Here is an 18,133-nt window from a genome sequence, read left to right as displayed (position 1 = left end):
TAGGGCTGTTTTCTTTCTTTCTCTTTTTTCTCTTAAGCGCGTTCGCACTACAACTTTATCTTGACCCCGGCTGTCTTGTGCCTGCTCAGCCCCACGCTCCCCAGCCTTCTCCCCACCTCCTCCCCGCCTTTTCTTCCTCCCTCCCCTTTCTCCTAGCCCCTCCTCCCAGTTGAGTCAGTGGCTTGAAACTTTTAAAAGCGCTGTGCTCCAAGTTAGAAAAGCGCTTTTACGAGGTATCAGCACTTTTCTTTCATTGGGGGAAGGCGTGAGGAAAGTACCAAACAGCAGCAGACTTTTAAACTTTAAATAGACAGGTTTGAGAGCCCGAGCTCTCCTTTTCTTTGACTTCAGCCTCCAAGGAGCCTCAGCACTTTGGCGCGCCGGCTTCGCTTTCCTTAAGCGAACGAGTAAGTTTTGGGACCCCCCCCTTTTTTTTTTTTTTTACCTACTAGCGTCTTTTTCTGTAAGGAAAACTCTTGTGCTGTGATTGATTTGTAAATGCGTTGTCACCTTTGACTTAGGGTACCGTAAGTAGAATGACGACTTCAAAGCGCCTTTAGTTTCCACGTGCTGATTTATATGTTGGTCGTGTAAAAAAGTTTTCCCGACAATGCAACAGGTAAAAGCCAAAACTTTTCCAAGTTACTGAATTTGGCTCTTTGTTACGGAGCCCACTTTTACTTTTCTGTAGTCGCGGATGGGGTAGGTGTTGGGTGGGGGGGAACGGTTGGAGGGCTCGGGTTGGACATTTCAATCAAGTTTGCTTAGCGTGCTTCCTGTGGTATAGACTACGTGCTTGTTTTTCGTATGGAAATAGTGGCCGCCGTTCGTAGCCTTGAAAAAGCAGATCCCTTTTGTGACGCGGTGCTTTGTTGAGACGCCGCAGCTACTTGACCTGCACGTGGTTCCTTCTTAGACTTTTCCAGATTAAGCCAGATCTGGAGATCAGGGTGCTGCCGTGAGGGCTTTTAGACCAACAGTAGTTACTTTGTCCAAGTCTGCGCGGGGCTTCGGAGTGAAGCCTTTAGCGCGCACTGCCAGCTTTTTACTCCTCCACGCTGGCAACTCCGGGCTTGAGAAGTCTTCAATGGGTGGTGGTGACTTAAGGAGCGTTAGAGGAGAAACGGGCGTTTTAGAGACAGCGTGTGTGCCAGGATGCTTTTCCAAAATCAACTGCTAGAACACGAGCTCCTAGAAGGAATAGGGGAAAAGGCATTTTTTTTTTCCTTTGAAACAGCACTTTAGAGCGAGCTTAACCCCCCGCGCCGCGCGCACCCCCTCCCCCGCTTGCGCAGACCTGTGGCGACTTCGGAGCTGTTGGGGGACAGTTTTGAGTTGGCGCTACCAGAGTACTAAGCACTGGACATTAAAAGGGGTCCGCGTTAAAGCTTTTTTTTTTCCTTTTTTTGGTAACACATTCTGTAAAGCACTTTGCCCCCCGAGTTCATTCTGTCCCGCCTAAATCCAGACCGAAATTACTCAAGCTGAGTCTGTATTGAAGTTTTTTTTTTTTTTTTTTACTTTTTTTGTTGTTGTTGTTGTTTTTTGTTTAACCAGATGAGGCTGAGAAGCTTTGGGGAGGCCGGTTGCGCGGGCCCTCCTGCCATCTTAGCATCTTAGCTCAGCTCGCGCTCCCCGCAGCCTCCGGGCTTCGAGGTCCAGACCTCTGCCCCCGATGGGGGAGGGGAGACGGGGTCGCCGGCGGAGGGTCAAAGAGCAAGAGATCGACTGCATCAAAGCTGTCGGTCTAATGCTTTCCCTCCCGCGCTGCCCTCTCTCACCCCACTCTCCCTAAACTCGTCGGGTAAGCTGAGCGCAGCCCCTTGCAAGGGCCTCTGAACACCTAGGGAGTCCCGGAGCTGATAAATGCACTTGTAACACTCCGGGAAACTCTAGAAATTCCCTAAGAACGAGGCGGGGCGGAAGAAGGAGGGGCAAAGAAGACCCTTCGAGAAATGGTGCCACAGCTACTGACGTGTGCTGAGGCAAATCCGCTCACGATTGGGAAATTCAAACCTTGAGTTCCCGAGCAGAAATCTCCGGTTCGCGCCCTCGGGTCCACCCAACGCTCGCCAGGCGCGTCTGGCAAAGCCTTGGACGGGGCTCCCCGGCCCGCGCGCAGAGGCGAGTTTCCCTTCCCTCACCGTGCTGGGTTTCGGGTGGGCAGAGCTGAATCGAGATCTAAAAACCTACCGGGCTGTGTTGGAGGTGGGTTTAATTTCCTTTGTTCCTCAACCAAAATTACTAGTGACTGAAAGTGATGAATCGTACCAGTCCAAAAGAGCACTGGGCAACCTTGAATGGCCCGTAGTGACCCCTGAGGAAGCCTAATGTTAATTTTTTGGAGGATTGCTGAAAATAAAAGCCTGTAGAATAAAATATGCCAATGGGGACCTAGAATACCTAGGGGGTGGGGGGGCAGATTCTGTTTAGTAGGCCAAGTTGAGTGACAATGAGCACAATTCCAGACTGTACATTCTGTCCTGGTGAGGCGCTGAATTCTGAATTACTGGGCTGTCTCCCCAGTGTGTGAAAGTTACTGTCCTTTGCCTGCAGCTCCGGGTGCTAGTGCTTTGATCGCCCACTGTCTCAACGCCTAACGCATTTTTACAGTGTCCCTTTGAGGGTCTTCAGGTTCACTGATGCCCTGTTGGTAGTCGGGCTTCATATCCCCCCATGACCTTCCATGGGAAGTTCGTTTCTAAAGCTAGCAGCAGGCAAAGGAAGGCTGCATTTCCTTCCTGAGAGGGAACAGCGTTTGGTCCCTTAGACTGTTCCAGCCCCACCACACAGGGAAGGGATGGCGGACACTGCGCCTTGCTTTATTACACTATGCAGTGGTGTAGCTCTCGCTGTGAACCGTAGAGACTTTATATGCCCCAAGGGAAGGGAATGATAGGAAAGTCACCCACTGATTAATACCTACAGCTCCACCTTTCCTGTTATAACTTCCCTTCAAGATTCTGTTTGACTTGTGATGTGTTGAAGCACATCCTGCTCAGCTCAAGAGAGAAAAATGTAGGCATCTAGTGTGTTTCGTTAACATCCACAACCAGTATAGACTCTTCCAGGCCACCTGCCTTTAGGTAGGACTGTGCAAATGCGTTTTGAATCTTTGGGATAAACTGATTACAGATTCTCCACTTTGCATGCCTGTTAATTTACCGTGTAGAGATGTGTGAGCTAAATTCCTTTTTGCCAAAATTTAACCCATGGTTACTTGTTGCGGTAACTTGTCTAAACTTCTCAATTTTTCTAGCTGTCTAAAATTTTTAGAAATTATGTTTGAACACTTTTAGTTACTGTTTTGCTACTGAAAAAGCTAGCAAAGTTAGAAGACATGAGATCCTTACAGTTCTTTTGAAAGAGCTACATTTTATCGTGGTGGTAACTAAAAGCATGGGATACATGCATTATCTCATGCAGCACTTATTGAGGCACATACACTGTTCTTAATATACTTGGGCATCCTAAACCTGTGTTTACATAGTCACGGAGTAACGGGGTTGCTTAGTAAGCTATCTTTGAGGGTGGGTGTGAATGGAGGCAGAGGAAATAACAAAAAATAACTGCTTTCCAAGTTATTTGGATGGCAGTTGAATGTGGCTTTTAGTATGCAGCCTTTGGCAGGGAAGCTGAGTGGCTGGAGAATGCAGGAAGAGATTGCCTCTTGGCTCACCACCTACCTTTGGGTGGGGTCCTTTAACCATAGTTATCTATCTCACTCTGTGGAGTCTGGTCTGTTCTGTGTTCAGATGAGGGTGTGTAATTGTAAGCAGGACAAAAGCTGTCTGATGTTTCATCAACACCTATGAGATTGGGAATAGTAAGGAATCCCTTACAAAGAAAGGGACTGAGGCCATCTGAAAGGTGTGTGTGTAAGACAGAGAACTTGTAACAATGATGTTTACATAGAATAGCTCTCATTGACAAGAACTATGAGCCTCTTCTCCAGGTATAAAGCTGCAAAGGTTGACTTTTGTCTGATCTGGAGACGTGTTCTTCGGTGTGCTGGATTCAGATCACTTTGTTGCCTGTGTGTCGGGTTACGTAGAGATTAATGTAAGCTCTGCTCCCCTGTTCAGAACCATCTCCCACATTTGTCATTCCTGAAGTAAGCATTTTAAGCAGACTTCTTCTGTGATTTCTGTCCTTGGTTGCCTTGAAATTGTGTGTTAACATCCATTAGAACACTCAGAACTGGGGGGGGGGGGAAGCATGGGCATTTCTTGGGGGAGGGTCTTAACCACCACTGAGGTCTCATCTCAAATTTAAGCAGCTGAAGTTGGGTGTGGTGGTGCACACCTTTAATTTCAGAAATTGGGAGACAGGCATGGGGTGTTTCTGATATTGAGGCCAGCCTGGTCTACAGTGTTCCAAGACTGCTAGGGTTACATGGAGAAACTCTGCCTCTGAAAAAGGAAGAAATTAAGTGGCTGGAGCGATTGAAGCATATTGTTTCAACAAACAGCAGTACTTTTTTTGAGGGGGCTGAACATATGAGGATTTTGCCTGAGTATATGCACGTACAACATGTGTCCGTGTGTCCCCGATGCCCACAAGTCCAAAGAGGGCATAGATGCTCTGGAACTGAAGCCATGGGCATGTTGGGAACCAAACCCATGTCCTCTGCAAGGACAACAAGCTCTCTTTGCTGCTGGGTCATTTTCTCAATCCCCTCTGGCTTTTTTTTTTTTTTTTTTTTTTTTTTTTTTTTAAGACCTTTGCTCACTGCTTTGTCTTGAGGAGGCAGGTCTTGCTCTCGTAGACTTCACTCTCGCCCACAGTAGCTACATCTGTCTCTGCTTCCTAAATGCTGAGGTTACGCCAGATGAGACTCCCCCAAATTCCCTCACAGGGTTCATATTCTAGAGGATCCTGACAAGAAGGCAAATGTGAGTTAACGTGGAATAGAGGAAAGCTGGTTGGGGGGGGGGGGGGAAATGGGACAGGAGAAACAGGAAATCCTGAAACCTGGGAAAGGACTCTCTTTCATAGTTCCTGCTCAGGAGAGTTCACTAATGAGAACTGAAATAAGTGAAGATGTGTTTATGCAGGGCTGAGATGCAAATATTTTGGCAGGAGGAGCGGCAGGAAAACTGGAGAGGTGAGTCAGGCTAAACCCTAGGATGGGGAAAGGAAGTAGTCATAGCCTGATTTCATCTTGAAGATGAAGCTTATGTGCACATTAAATTCTGGTAAGTTAATTATGTGTCAACTCAAAGTTGCCAGAAACAAACAGCTTCCCCCCCCCCCCCCCCCCCCCCATCCACCTGGCTGTGATTGGAAGTGAAGAAGGAAAGTCAAAATTGAGCAATTTGGTCTAAGGGCCGGGTCTCCTTAGGGTTTGTATTTAAGGTTTCAGGGGCATAGTTTTTTTGGACTTAGGATATTATATTGGACATGATGGCACACCTCTTTAATTTCAGTGCTTAGGAGGCAGAGGCAGGCAGATCTCTGAGTTCAAGGACAGCCTGTGCTACTCAGAGAAGCAAAACCCTACAGTGGAACTGGGGAAATCTCAGCATTTGAAAGGCTGAGAAAGTAATCAGTCATCCAGGCTATCTGTCCAGACACTAGTTTAAGAGGGTGGGGACATTGTGGCAGGCGGAGCTCACACAAAGCAACAACCTCCTCCCTTAAATTGCCCATTAAGTGACTTCCCTTGTGTGTTTTTAGATAGTGTGTAATTTTATTTAAAATTTTAAAGGACCTTCATCTAAATTCACTGAGGTGATTGCTTGCTAGGCATGGTGGCACACACCTTTAATCCCAGCACTTCTGAGACAGAGGCAGGCAGATCTCTGGGTTTGAAGCCAGCCTAGTTTACATAGTGAGATCTCCCAAAAAAGCATGTTACCAGCTGGCCATGTTGGTACACACATGTAATCTTCAGTTAAGCGGAAGGATGAAGTGTTCAAGGTCATCGTCAGGTACAAAGGAAACCCAGTGCTAGATTTGGACTAAGTATTTAGACACTCTGGCCTTCTCTCCTTCCCAGATGTTCTGGGGCAGGAAAACACCCAAACTTCTGAGGAGCTACTGCTTGCCTACAAAACTTTAGAGTGACCTTGGACATAAATAGTTAAAAAAAAAAAAAACAAAAGGCTAATTTCCCTAGCCTTGCCTATCAGATTCATTCCTATCAGGCATAATGTATGTTAGCAAACGCTGTGGTGTGAATGGTGAGGTTCTACAGTGGTCCTCAGCAAGGTCACACTGCACACTGGATGGTTGGGGCTTCGAGTATCTAGCTTTGGTGATTGTGGCCAGCAAAAGAAAATGATCTAGCATGGGATACATTATAGAAAGTATTAGAAGAGTGACTGACCTGGTCTCTCTCTGCTAGCTATTAAGGGCTGGAGATTTAGCTAAATTGAATGCTCATTCTGGCTTGTAATTAGAGCAAAGCTATAGGCTGGAGGACAAAGGTCAACCTTTTGTTTTTTGCTTGTTTGTTAGGTTGTTTGTTTTTGTTTTTTCGACAGGGCTTCTCTAAAGCTTTGGAGCCTGTCCTGGAACTCACTCTGTAGACCAGGCTGACTTGCACTCACAGAAATACACCTGCCTCTACCTCCTGAGTGCTGAGATCAAAGGCATGCTCCACTACTGCCTGGAATTCAGGAGGCGAAGAGACAGGCCAATCTCTGTGAGTTCAAGGCCAGTCTGGTCTACAGAGAGAGTGCCAGGACAGGCTCAAGCTACACAGAGCAACCCTGTTTCAAGGGAAAAAAAAGTTTTCCAAAGCCATTCTTCTACATATGTTGATTTCGAGGATAACCTGGGCTACTACATAAAACCCTGACTCAAAGAGGAAAAGAAAATTTGAAAAGAGAATCTGTATCTGAGAATTCTGCACAAACCATTAACTTAGAATGTGGTATAATTATATTCTGGGGGGCTAAGGTAGGAAGTGTGCTATTATAAGTTCAAAGCTAGCCACCACTACATAGTAAGTAAGCTGGAAGCTAGTCAAGAGTGCATAGCAAGACCCTGTGAAGAACAAAAAAAAATTTTTTTGGGGGGGGGAGCTAGAAAGTCTTTAAAATCTGGAAAAGTGAAAATATTAAACAGGATCTAGTAAAAAAGAACAACAGCTGTTGACTGGTAACAGTGAACAGCTAAAATCAGAGAGGTAACTAAGTTTGGAGTCGCAGGATGAGCCATCACATCAGGCACTATTTGATGGTGTCTACGATAGTGGTAATAACAGGTATCTACATGTCACAGGAGCTAGAGTGCCCAAATTGGATAATTCATATCTTATTCAGATGAAAGGCTGTAACTCATTAATGCAAATGACTACTGCGTGGGTGCTTAAAGAAAGGACAGCTTTGCAATTAAATCGCTGGTGCAATAAAAAAGAAAGAAAGAAAAAACTATTACCCAGAGAACTGACTGGTGACCTAGTTCACATGCCCTGGCACTGTGGATACTTTTGAGGAATCTTGGAATTATACAAAAGTGAAGTTGCTGAGTCCAGAATGTTAAGGATGTAATAATGAACTTCCAGCAGCATCCCTCAGTTGTGGTTCTCTTTGAAGAACGAGGAGGTGCTGACTAGGTAAAAGCTTGTGTGGTGCCCACTCTGCCTCTGAGCATGCAGCTTGTCTTGATCATCAATGGTTGCGGGACCCTGATGAGCTGTGTGCGACCGTGCGATCACTTTGTTTCCAACACTCCACCCTCCCAACGATTGGAGATCTGAGCAAAAGCAGATGACCCTGGCAGAGTATTATAATTCTTTACAAACAGAAATGGGGCCAATTTACACATAATCGCATAGAACTGTCCTGGAGATGGCTCCAAAAATTCTGGTGTTTGTGTGACCCCTGTGGACTACCCCTTAGTTCTAGTCTAGCATTTCTGCTAAATTACAGGCTTTTTCTTTGTTCTCGAACCATCATACTGTCTATCATGATTAAATCTATCTCCTCCTCTTCAAGCCTTTCCTCGGCTTTTTAACTCTGGACCCTGCCAGCCCTTCCTTGCTTCTCTTTGATTACACTGCGCTGACTTTACTTTCTGAATTGTCATTTCACAGTCTGCAACGACCTTCCAAAAAGTAGAAGGAAAGATCCATTTATTTATGACTGTTTAGAAAACAGTATTTGCGTGGACCTGCCCACCCACATCTTACTCTTCTGGTTTTGGCAGGAGTCTGGTCATCATCAAAGGTACCCAGGGAGCCAGGAGAAGCTCACAACCACACCCTTCCCTTAGGAGCTTTGGGCAGCACTTGTTGAATCTTTGACTGCCTCTGTGATTGCTACTTGTTGCTTTGTCCCTGGTTCCCCCCCCCCCCTTGTTGAGTAAACTATGTGTCCACATCTTCCTAACCTCAGAGAAACTTTCCTCTGCCTGTGTGTGACCATGGGGATGTCTTGCGTCTGAGGACCATGAGTCTTCGGGGTTAGGCAGGAAGCTGTTTCCTTTATCCCAACAATTTCAAGGGTGGTTTTCTCCTGCTCAGTGAATCGTGGGGTCTCAAACTCAGGTTGTGAGGCTTGGTGGCAAGAAGAGTCTTGACCCGCTAAGCCATCTCCCCATCTGTTTTGCCTTTTGAGCCAGGGTCTAACTTTGTAGCCCTTGCTGGCCTGAACTCAGGCTGACTCCTGTGCAGTGGTTGTCCTGTACCTCCTGCCTGCTCAGTATGGAGATTATGGGCATAAACTAAGGTTCAAGTGAATGAGTGCACGGGCTCCAGGCCCAAAGCCCACTAAGAGCTGGAAAAGGCAATCTTTTTTTTTTTTTTTTTTTTTCTTGAGAAAATATTCTTTGTTTTTGAGACAAACAAAAAGTCGGGGTTTCTCTATGTATCCCTGGTTGTCCTGAAAAACACTCTGTAAACCAGGCTTGAATTTAGAGATCTGCCTGCCTCTGCCTCTTGAGTGCTGCGATGAAAGCCGGGAAAATACTCTTGATATGTATGGTCCTTTTGTTTATCGAGCTGGTCAGTGGTGTTGAGACAAAGTGAACTCAGTGGAAATGTGGTCATAAGTCTGGAGATTTTTATTAGCTAGGCAAAGTGTCAGGATCTCCTCAAATTCATAGCAATCCTCTTGCCCCCTGCTAGAAATCAGACCAAGTATGGGGGGGGGGCACATGCTTAGAATCCCAGGAGGCAGAGAGGCAGGAAGATCACAACTTCAAAAACAACTTGGGCCAATGCAGGAGGTCTGTCAAAGAAAGGAAGAGAAATGGACCGATGTCCTTAACACAAAAGGCACACAAATTGAATGCTTGATATTATGGAGAAACGTTTCAGGCTAAAATTAGGACTAAAACAATATCCTGGCATCTTGGGAAATAGCGTTGGTTGCTATGTAAAGCCCTGGAGTTACTTCCTAAGTCCTTACTTAGATCCATATACTTTAGTAGTACACATCAACTTTTTGCTTAGGCAGATCCTGGCCTTCCAGCCAAGAGCTGCCCTTGTTTGTCAGACAAATAAACAAGCAGAGGCAGTCGGACTGTGGTGGCTCACACTGGGAGGCAGAATCAGGTGGATTTTTGTGAGTTCGTGGCCAGCCTGGTCTACATAGCTAGCTCTAGCTAGCTATGTAGAGAAACGCTGTCTTGAAAGTAAAACAAAAAGCAGAGTCACTTAGCAGAAAGAGGTCACATGCCAAGGTGGTGGTGACAGCTAGGAACACATCCCAGGGGTTAGGGTTGCTCTTCTCCCTGAACTAGCTAGGTGCTATTACTTCTGACTTAATTTCATCTTCCGGAAAACGCGGCCAGGATTGCATTTGAATTTTGGTTTGGATTGGATTGAATCTGTTTTATTTTGGTAGTCACCTTACAAAAAAATATAGATAATGCATGCACCAATTTGGCTATATGTCACTGAGTTGCCTTTTCCCCCCCCCCTTAGGAGGTGCCCAGACATGGGTGACTGGAGTGCCTTGGGAAAGCTTCTGGACAAGGTCCAAGCCTACTCCACCGCTGGTGGGAAGGTGTGGCTGTCAGTGCTCTTCATCTTCAGAATCCTGCTGCTGGGGACAGCGGTGGAGTCAGCATGGGGCGACGAGCAGTCAGCCTTTCGCTGTAACACTCAACAACCTGGTTGTGAAAATGTCTGCTACGACAAGTCCTTCCCCATCTCTCACGTGCGCTTCTGGGTCCTTCAGATCATATTCGTGTCCGTGCCCACGCTCCTGTATTTGGCTCATGTGTTCTACGTGATGAGAAAGGAAGAGAAACTGAACAAGAAAGAGGAGGAGCTCAAAGTGGCCCAGACGGACGGTGCCAATGTGGACATGCACCTGAAACAGATCGAAATCAAGAAGTTCAAGTACGGGATTGAAGAGCACGGCAAGGTGAAGATGAGGGGAGGCCTGCTGAGAACCTACATCATCAGTATCCTCTTCAAGTCTGTCTTCGAGGTGGCCTTCCTACTCATCCAGTGGTACATCTATGGCTTCAGCCTGAGTGCCGTCTACACCTGCAAAAGAGATCCCTGCCCCCATCAGGTGGACTGCTTCCTCTCACGGCCCACAGAGAAAACCATCTTCATCATCTTCATGCTGGTGGTGTCCTTGGTGTCCCTCGCTTTGAATATCATTGAGCTCTTCTACGTCTTCTTCAAGGGCGTTAAGGATCGCGTGAAGGGAAGGAGCGATCCTTACCATGCCACCACCGGCCCACTGAGCCCCTCAAAAGACTGTGGCTCTCCAAAATACGCCTACTTCAATGGCTGCTCCTCACCAACAGCTCCTCTCTCGCCTATGTCTCCTCCCGGGTACAAGCTGGTGACCGGTGACAGAAACAATTCCTCGTGCCGCAATTACAACAAGCAAGCCAGTGAGCAAAACTGGGCTAATTACAGCGCGGAGCAAAATCGAATGGGCCAGGCCGGAAGCACCATCTCCAACTCCCATGCCCAACCTTTTGACTTCCCCGATGACAACCAGAATGCCAAAAAAATTGCTGCTGGACATGAACTCCAGCCCCTAGCCATTGTGGACCAGCGACCTTCCAGCAGAGCCAGCAGCCGTGCCAGCAGCCGACCTCGGCCCGATGACCTGGAGATCTAGATAGCGCATCAAGATGCGATTCATTCGATTGTGGAGGAGAAAGTGTACCTGGTGTGTTCATTTTGTTCCCGTGGAGGTGGTACTCAACAGCCTCAGTTATGAGGCGTAGAAAACAAAGACATTATAATACCTAGGTTCCTTGGGGGTGTTTGGGATAGCTGGGCAGAACAGGTGGGGTTATGGGAGGTACATAATGCTAATTTAATGTAGTTGATTCGAAGAACTTAAATTCTAGTAAGCGTTGCATTGGGTGATCATAGCTAGATAAGGGCCTTCTCTTTCTGCCCCCCAACCGAACCTTAAGAACGGTTCTGTGTATGTGAGTGAGTGGGTGATAATTTTTATTTTTGTTTTTATCAAGAAACGGAAATAGCTTTGGCCAGGAATCCATGCTTCCTCAGCATTGCATTTTCCTTATGAAACGATAGGTTGTCCTATGTCCCTGTTAAAAAAACATTCCAGTGTCAAAAGCTTGGGGTTTGCAGATCAGCGTTCTGAGGCTGACCCGGGTGTGGGTGGAACCTTGTGCTACTTACCTGTTTTTTAAAGTTCAGACAAGGCTCGAAGAAAAAGAATGCTCGTGTAACTCCATCTCAGCGGGTTCTTTTCACATCTGTCTCACCTTGGTGTGGCCGTCACCCATACATCATCCTCAACTATTCCTTACATTCACCAAATGGTTTCTCTCAACATTTCTAATGGTCGTATAATGTCATTTAGTGGTTTCTTTTTTTGAGTTAGCATCAGGGAAGCAAGCCATGCTCAATATTTAACAACCACTTCTACATGTGGGTGTGCGTGTGTGGAAGAGTGTGTTCTATGTCATTATTGGTACAAGCAGAGGTAGTATAAACTCACAAATGCAGATTTGAATCTAATGCACACAGTGTTCAAATTTGAACCTTCCTCATGGATTTCTGTGGTGTGGGCCAATATGGTGTTTACATTCTAGAATTCCTGCTGTGCAAGTAAAGCACGCTTTTGCCCTAAAAGTCTCCCCTCCCATATCCTATTATGGATATTGGTTTTGTTAATTTTTTCCCTCCTTTTAGAATGTAGCAATAATGCCATTAATAAAATGAATGATTTTCTTTCTCTGAAATATAATCATTGATGCTTGAATGATAGAAATTTAGTACTGTAAGCAGGCTTTAGTTATTAATGTGAGAGTCTTAGAAAAAGAAATGCTTAGAATGGACTATTAAGTGTACCTAATGGAATTTTGTAGTAACTGGTAATTAGATTTTGTCCTACTTAACTACACATTAACTCAGAACTTGTATTCTGAGTGTAACAGTCTTTTAGAGGGATGGGCAACGTTGATGCTTGCACTAAGATTTTATTTGAAATACAAGAGGGGTCAAAGGAGGTTTCAGTAGTGCACATGTAACTAATTTATTTGAAATATACACTAAAGACATTTACCAGTTTCTTCAAATACCTTTAAAAAAAAACTCATTACACATGATTGATGAAATGCCGAGTATCCTATTTTTCTTTTTGCACGTCAGCTACATAAATGGTTTTGTACAATGAAAAACTAATTTGTTTGACATTCCATGTTAAACTACCGTCATGTTCAGCTTCATTACATGTAATGTAGACCTAGTCCATCCAGTCATGTGCTCGGGAGAGTGTTCTTTATTCAATAAAGTTTTAATTTAGTATAAAGATAGTCTGGATGTCTTGTATGACTAAAAAAAAAAAAAAGCTTATCACATAAATTCAAGATTACCAAAAATAGATCTAATGATTATAATGTCTTGAACTGATGAAATTCATGATTTTTGAAAAGTGGGTTTTGATATTTTGTCTGATCCATGTGTGTGCCTGGTACCTGCAGTGGCCAGATGTCAAATCTCCTGGAACTAGAGTTATAGTTGTTGTGAGTTGACAGATTGGTGCTGGGACCCGAATCAGGCTATGAGTAGAACAACAGCCAATGCTCTTAACCACTGAGCCATCTCTCCAGCCTTAAAGTCCATAATTTCTTGTTTGTTTTTCAGGACAGGGTTTCTCTGTGGAGCTCTGGCTGGCCTGGAACTCACAGAGATCCACCTGCCTCTGCCTGGGGTTAAAGGTGTGTGCCTTGCCTCTACCACCCAGCTAAAGTCCATATTTTTAAGAATATTTAAGAACGATATTCAGAACTAGAGAGATGGTATAATTGTTTTTTTGGTTTTTTTTTTTCTTAAAAACCAGAAATTGGTTTTAACAGTTTATTATGATTGTTATTTTAAAAATGTGAATCCATTAAACCATGTAGAAATAAGTCTGCACAAACAAAACATACTTTAAACATGAATAAGTAGATAGATTGTGTGAGATCAGGATTGTTTAGGCACATCTTTATTACGCTATGGCAGCCAAGTAATCCTTCACTTCAGTGGGGGTGAGTTTCCTAAAGCCAGTTTCGTTGCAGATCCCAACTTCTATGTTATCTTCTGTCATTTGCCCTTCAAAGCTTTCCTTTAGAGTTAAGATGGCTGTATGAATGGCATCTTCCAGCTCTAGGTCTTCATTATATCTCTTCTCGAGGAAAGTTTTCCCATTCACATAGTTCTTAGGCAAAGTAGGCTCCAGATGGATCCGATTGAAATAAATATGGTCGTCCCTCATTCCACCCACAAATAAGTAAAGAAACACCAAATGGACGAACACCACCTGATTGGGTATACTCTTGCATCTGTACCAGCTGGGCTGTGGGAATGGGTTCTTGGTACACAAGATAGTATTGCTGGGCAAGTTTCAGAGCTCTGTGCACAAGCACTCTGTAATCTGGGCCCATGCCACTATACACCAAACCGATATGCTTAGTAATCGGTTCCACTTTGTGTACACTCCTTTCATCATACAGGATGGATTTCTGCTTTTTCTCAGTTGCTAATACTACGCCATTTACAGCTTTAATTCCTACTGAAGGGGCCCCTCCAGCCACAGCAGCCAAAGCATATTCAATCTGGACAAGTTTACCAGATGGTCTGAATGTAGTCAGCGAAAAGCTGTAACCGCTCTCTGCCATCTTTACCCGGGAAGTCGGAAAGCCGGTATAATTGTTTTTTAAAGGTCACTCACCATGAGCTGTGTTCTATGCCTCCCTGATTTTGGAACTTTGGAGTGATACTTTAACTGACTGAGAAGCATATAAATGTTCAATTGGGAATACAGTTCCACTTTCCCACCAGGCTCCGTACGTTGTGCAAGCCTCTGCATTTTCTTTCCACAGCTTCCTAGACACGGGAGGATTACAGGCCTGACCTAGTGGTTACAGTTTTGGGGAGGATTGCCTAGATCAAAACCTAAAAGTCCCAAGAGTGAGCCCGGCAAAGGCAAAGTGATTCTGGTGTGATTTAAGCACTTGTTTTTGTCATCTCAGTCCAGACTGATGCTGGGTTGGCCAGGTGGCTCATCTAGGCCAAGGTGTTTGCTGAGCAACCCTGACTAACAGCTTAAATTTGATCCTTAGACTCTGTCTTCTGAAGTAGTCGTGTAAGGATGGAGACTTAACTATATATAGGTTCTCAACTGGTGGGTCACAACTACTGGAAAATATATTTCCTATGGTCATAGGGACTGAGGTGCACCACTCAGTAGCATAATTCCAGTTAGGAAGTTAGCAGCAAAAATCATTTTTATGGTCAGGGTCACCACAGCATGAGAAACTTCATTAAAGTGTCACAGCATTAGGAAGGCTGAATCACTGCTGTCCAGTTTACCTAGCATGTATAAAGTCCTGGGTTTGATCTCCAGTAACTGCATAAACTAGAGCCCTTTGGGAAGTCCGGGAGAATGTGGGTCATAAAAACACTAAAATGTTACAATGTTACCCAATGTGTTACATACTAGTTTCCAAAATACAGTATAACATGCTCTCCCCCCACACCCTCCCAACCCACACATAGGGTTTCTCTAGCTTTGAAGCCTGTCCTGGAACTTGCTCTGTAGACCAGGCTGGCCTTGAACTCACAGAGATCCGCCTGTCTCTGCCTCCCAAGTGCTGGAATTAAAGGCATTCTCAGCTAGGTAAGATTAAAGCCAACTTGGGATATATGAATGGGACCCAATCTCAAAAGAATCAAAACCTAAAAATAAAAGACAAAACTGGTCATGTAGTCCATCCACCATAAATGCTTTTCTTGCTGCTTCCAGGCTTTAGCTACCGCTGAGCCCCAGCCCGTTCTGGCCTGCTTTGCACCCCCTCAAAACAAAACAAAAACCTCGGTTGCATTTCCAGCCCAAGAAAACTGTACAAAATCTGAGCATAAAGAAGTACAGAGAACAGGGTCAAACTTACCATCTCTTCACACTCGTCAGTGGACATGAGAAGTCCTAATCTACAGAAGAAATTTATTCTACACACATACTGACCACTACCAGGTATGGTTAGTTAAGTAGTTACTATCCCCAAAAGCATACAGAATGAATCCTTCCAGACATTGGGACATTTATGGTCTGTTCATTTTTCTAATAGACATAAATATGGAGAGGATAACAATGAGTTTTTGGTTGAATTCCTGGCCCCGCCTTAAAGGTTCGTACCACCACAACCAGAAAAACTCTTCCAATCTTTTTTAGCATCTTTTAACAATTATGTGTTCTTATTTTATGTGCTTTGTTGTTTTGCTTGCATGCATGTTTGTATGAAGGTGTCAGATCCCCGGCAACTGAACCCAGGTCCTACTGAAGAGCAAGGGGCCCTCTAACCACTGAGCCATCTCACCAGTCCCTTCCTAAGTTGTTTTTAGATGATTGACGGTCATGTTTTCTATTGCTTTCTTTTCATTTAGAATTCACTATGTAAACAGGCTGCGTGCTATAGGCCTGTAATCCTAGTTACTCCGGAGGGAGAGGCAGGGAGATGCAGTTAGAAGCTAACAGGGATAACTTAGCTAAGATGTAGCTTACAATGGCAGCTACAGGTGATGCACCACCACCACAATGCACTATTTTTATTGTATATTTAAAGGCTTACTAGTTTCATTTATGTGCACGTGTGTGAGTTTGTGGGTGCCACATGCATACAAGTGCCCACAGAGACCCGAGGGCTTCAGAACAAATAGCGAGTCCACAGATGGTGGGTGCTAGGAACAGAACCCAGGTCCCCTGCAAGAGTTTTAAGAGCTGTTAACTGTAAAGCCAGGTGGTGGTGGTGCATGTCTTAGGCAGGCAGATCTCTGAGTATGAGGCCATTCTGGTCTACAGAGCGAGTTCCAGGAGAAATCCTGTCTTGGGGGGGGGGGCGGGATGGGAGGGGAGAAAAAAAAAGAAAAATGCTGAACCAGGTACGGTGCTGTCTGCTTTTAATCCCAGGACTTGAGAGGCAGAGGCAGGCAGATCTGTTCAAGGGTAGCCTGATCTACAGAGCTAGTGCCAGGACTACACAGAAAAACCCTGTCTCCAAAAAGAAAAAAAGAAAGAAAAAACCCGTGAGCAATCTCCCCAATCCCGTTCACTCTTTTAATGGCAGCAGAATCGTCTCATATCTTTAGTCTCAGTCCAACTCCCTTGTTTTCCTCAGTGGATGTTTGTTCACCTTAGTCTTTGGAAGCGTGAGTTAAGCTTCCAGGCCAAGAGCTGTCCTTTTATCATATTTTGGGAAAGTCGCTCAACTTCTTCACCTGCCCAGGGTGCTAGGTCCCCACCCACACGTTACCTCGTCTATAAATTCCAGACTTCAGTTTCCAACATTACCAAAACATCTGAGCTGAGCTTTGTGCTTGGAGGGAGAAAAAAAAAAAATAATGATGAAGTTGGAGAGCTTATTAAAATCTTAAATGTGAGTTTTCTCCATAAACGGCAGTGCACCGATGGTAGGAACTTGTTTATAGGCTTTATTGGCTCCTCACCTCTGTTTTTACTTTTTCTTGGTTGAGGCAAATATAACTGAGCCCCTGATGTGGGAAGTTTGCAGCTGGCAGCTTCCAGAACAGAAGAGGAGACTCGGAACAAACTGCACAAAATACTACATGGAGAAGGCAAGAAAAACAGGTAGCCCGTGGAAAAGTTGGTTAATGGGGAGGTCTTCAAAAACGGTGAAATTTCGTTTCTTTTTTTCATATTTTTGGACCACCCCCCCTCCTCCATTGCCAGATGTTTCTGGAAAGTGGCCAAATGCTTACTTGAGTTCTGATGTGGAAAAATTTCAGTGTCCACACACCTTCTCGTTGAATACAAACAGTCCTGAGAGGCATCCCCATTTCCCCCCAACAACAGCGCATACACACACACACACACACACACACACACACACACACACACACACACCCAGGAGGCAAACCCTCTGCCCCAGACATCTAATGCACAGAGCCACCTGCCACCAAGCAATGTGGCACACACTGGAACCTCTTTGGGAGTTTCCTCTACACCCTTGTTTGGCAGTTACTTTTTAATTATGCTGAGCACCAGATTTGGCGAAGATAGTATAAGAGAGGTTTTCATTGCTATGGTAGTGAAGTCAATACCATTGTTTTATTTTCTTAGTAAATAGAGCCATGCTTGCATGTCTAATCCCAGCTCTGGGGAGGCAGAAGCATGTGGATCTTTGTGAGTTCAAGGATAGCCTGGTTTATATAAATGAAACTGTTTCAAAAAGAGGAAGGAGGTAATAGAGAAAAGTAAACACCGAAGACAGACTATTGAGATACACACATAATCTCAGATGGAAAATTTGGGCATAGGTTGAGCTCTGGAAAATTCTAGATGAATATAATAGTGTGTGCCTCTACTCCCAGCACTCAGCAGACAAAGGCAGGGGGTAGGTAGAGGCAGATTTCTGGGGGTTCCAGTACAACCAGAGATACAGTGAAGCCCTGTCTCAAAAAACAAGAAGACAAAGCAGAAACACGGAAGAGCTATTGAAGACTTCAAACATCACCTTGGGGGTGTGTGCGTGTGTGTGCATGAGCGCATGTGTGTGCACACACACATGCACACATAAGGGCCTACATATACTCAGATGCAGCATATCTGTACACATATGAGCCCATATATATATTCAATATATATTCATATATTCAAATATGCATGTACATCACAAACATAAAAATTATATATATGTGTGTGTGTGTGTATATATATATATATATACATATATA

The 18,133-nt window shown here is 44.8% G+C and overlaps 1 protein-coding gene and 1 pseudogene across 1 annotated transcript; one reads left to right on the top strand and one right to left on the bottom strand.

Moving 5' to 3' along the window:
• The first annotated feature begins 298 nt into the window (after positions 1-298).
• On the top strand, positions 299-12,714 carry Gja1 (gap junction protein alpha 1). Its single transcript, XM_051175506.1, has 2 exons — positions 299-407; positions 9,878-12,714. Exon 2 carries the CDS (start codon positions 9,891-9,893, stop codon positions 11,037-11,039), a length of 1,149 nt encoding a protein of 382 aa, XP_051031463.1. The 5' UTR covers positions 299-407; positions 9,878-9,890; the 3' UTR covers positions 11,040-12,714.
• Positions 12,715-13,244: 530 nt separating this feature from the next.
• On the bottom strand, positions 13,245-14,078 carry LOC127215114 (proteasome subunit alpha type-2-like; annotated as a pseudogene).
• Between the last annotated feature and the right edge of the window lie 4,055 nt (positions 14,079-18,133).

This window comes from Phodopus roborovskii, unplaced genomic scaffold (genome assembly GCF_943737965.1).
Source record: "Phodopus roborovskii unplaced genomic scaffold, PHOROB, whole genome shotgun sequence".
Classification (NCBI taxonomy): Eukaryota; Metazoa; Chordata; class Mammalia; order Rodentia; family Cricetidae; genus Phodopus; species Phodopus roborovskii.
The sequence above is the reverse complement of the archived record's forward strand: the minus strand, read 5'-3'. Positions and strand labels throughout refer to the sequence as shown.

Excerpts from the sequence above, each read along its gene's own strand:
- Gja1 (XM_051175506.1), top strand. The coding sequence starts at position 9,891 with ATGGGTGACTGGAGTGCCTTGGGAAAGCTTCTGGACAAGGTCCAAGCC.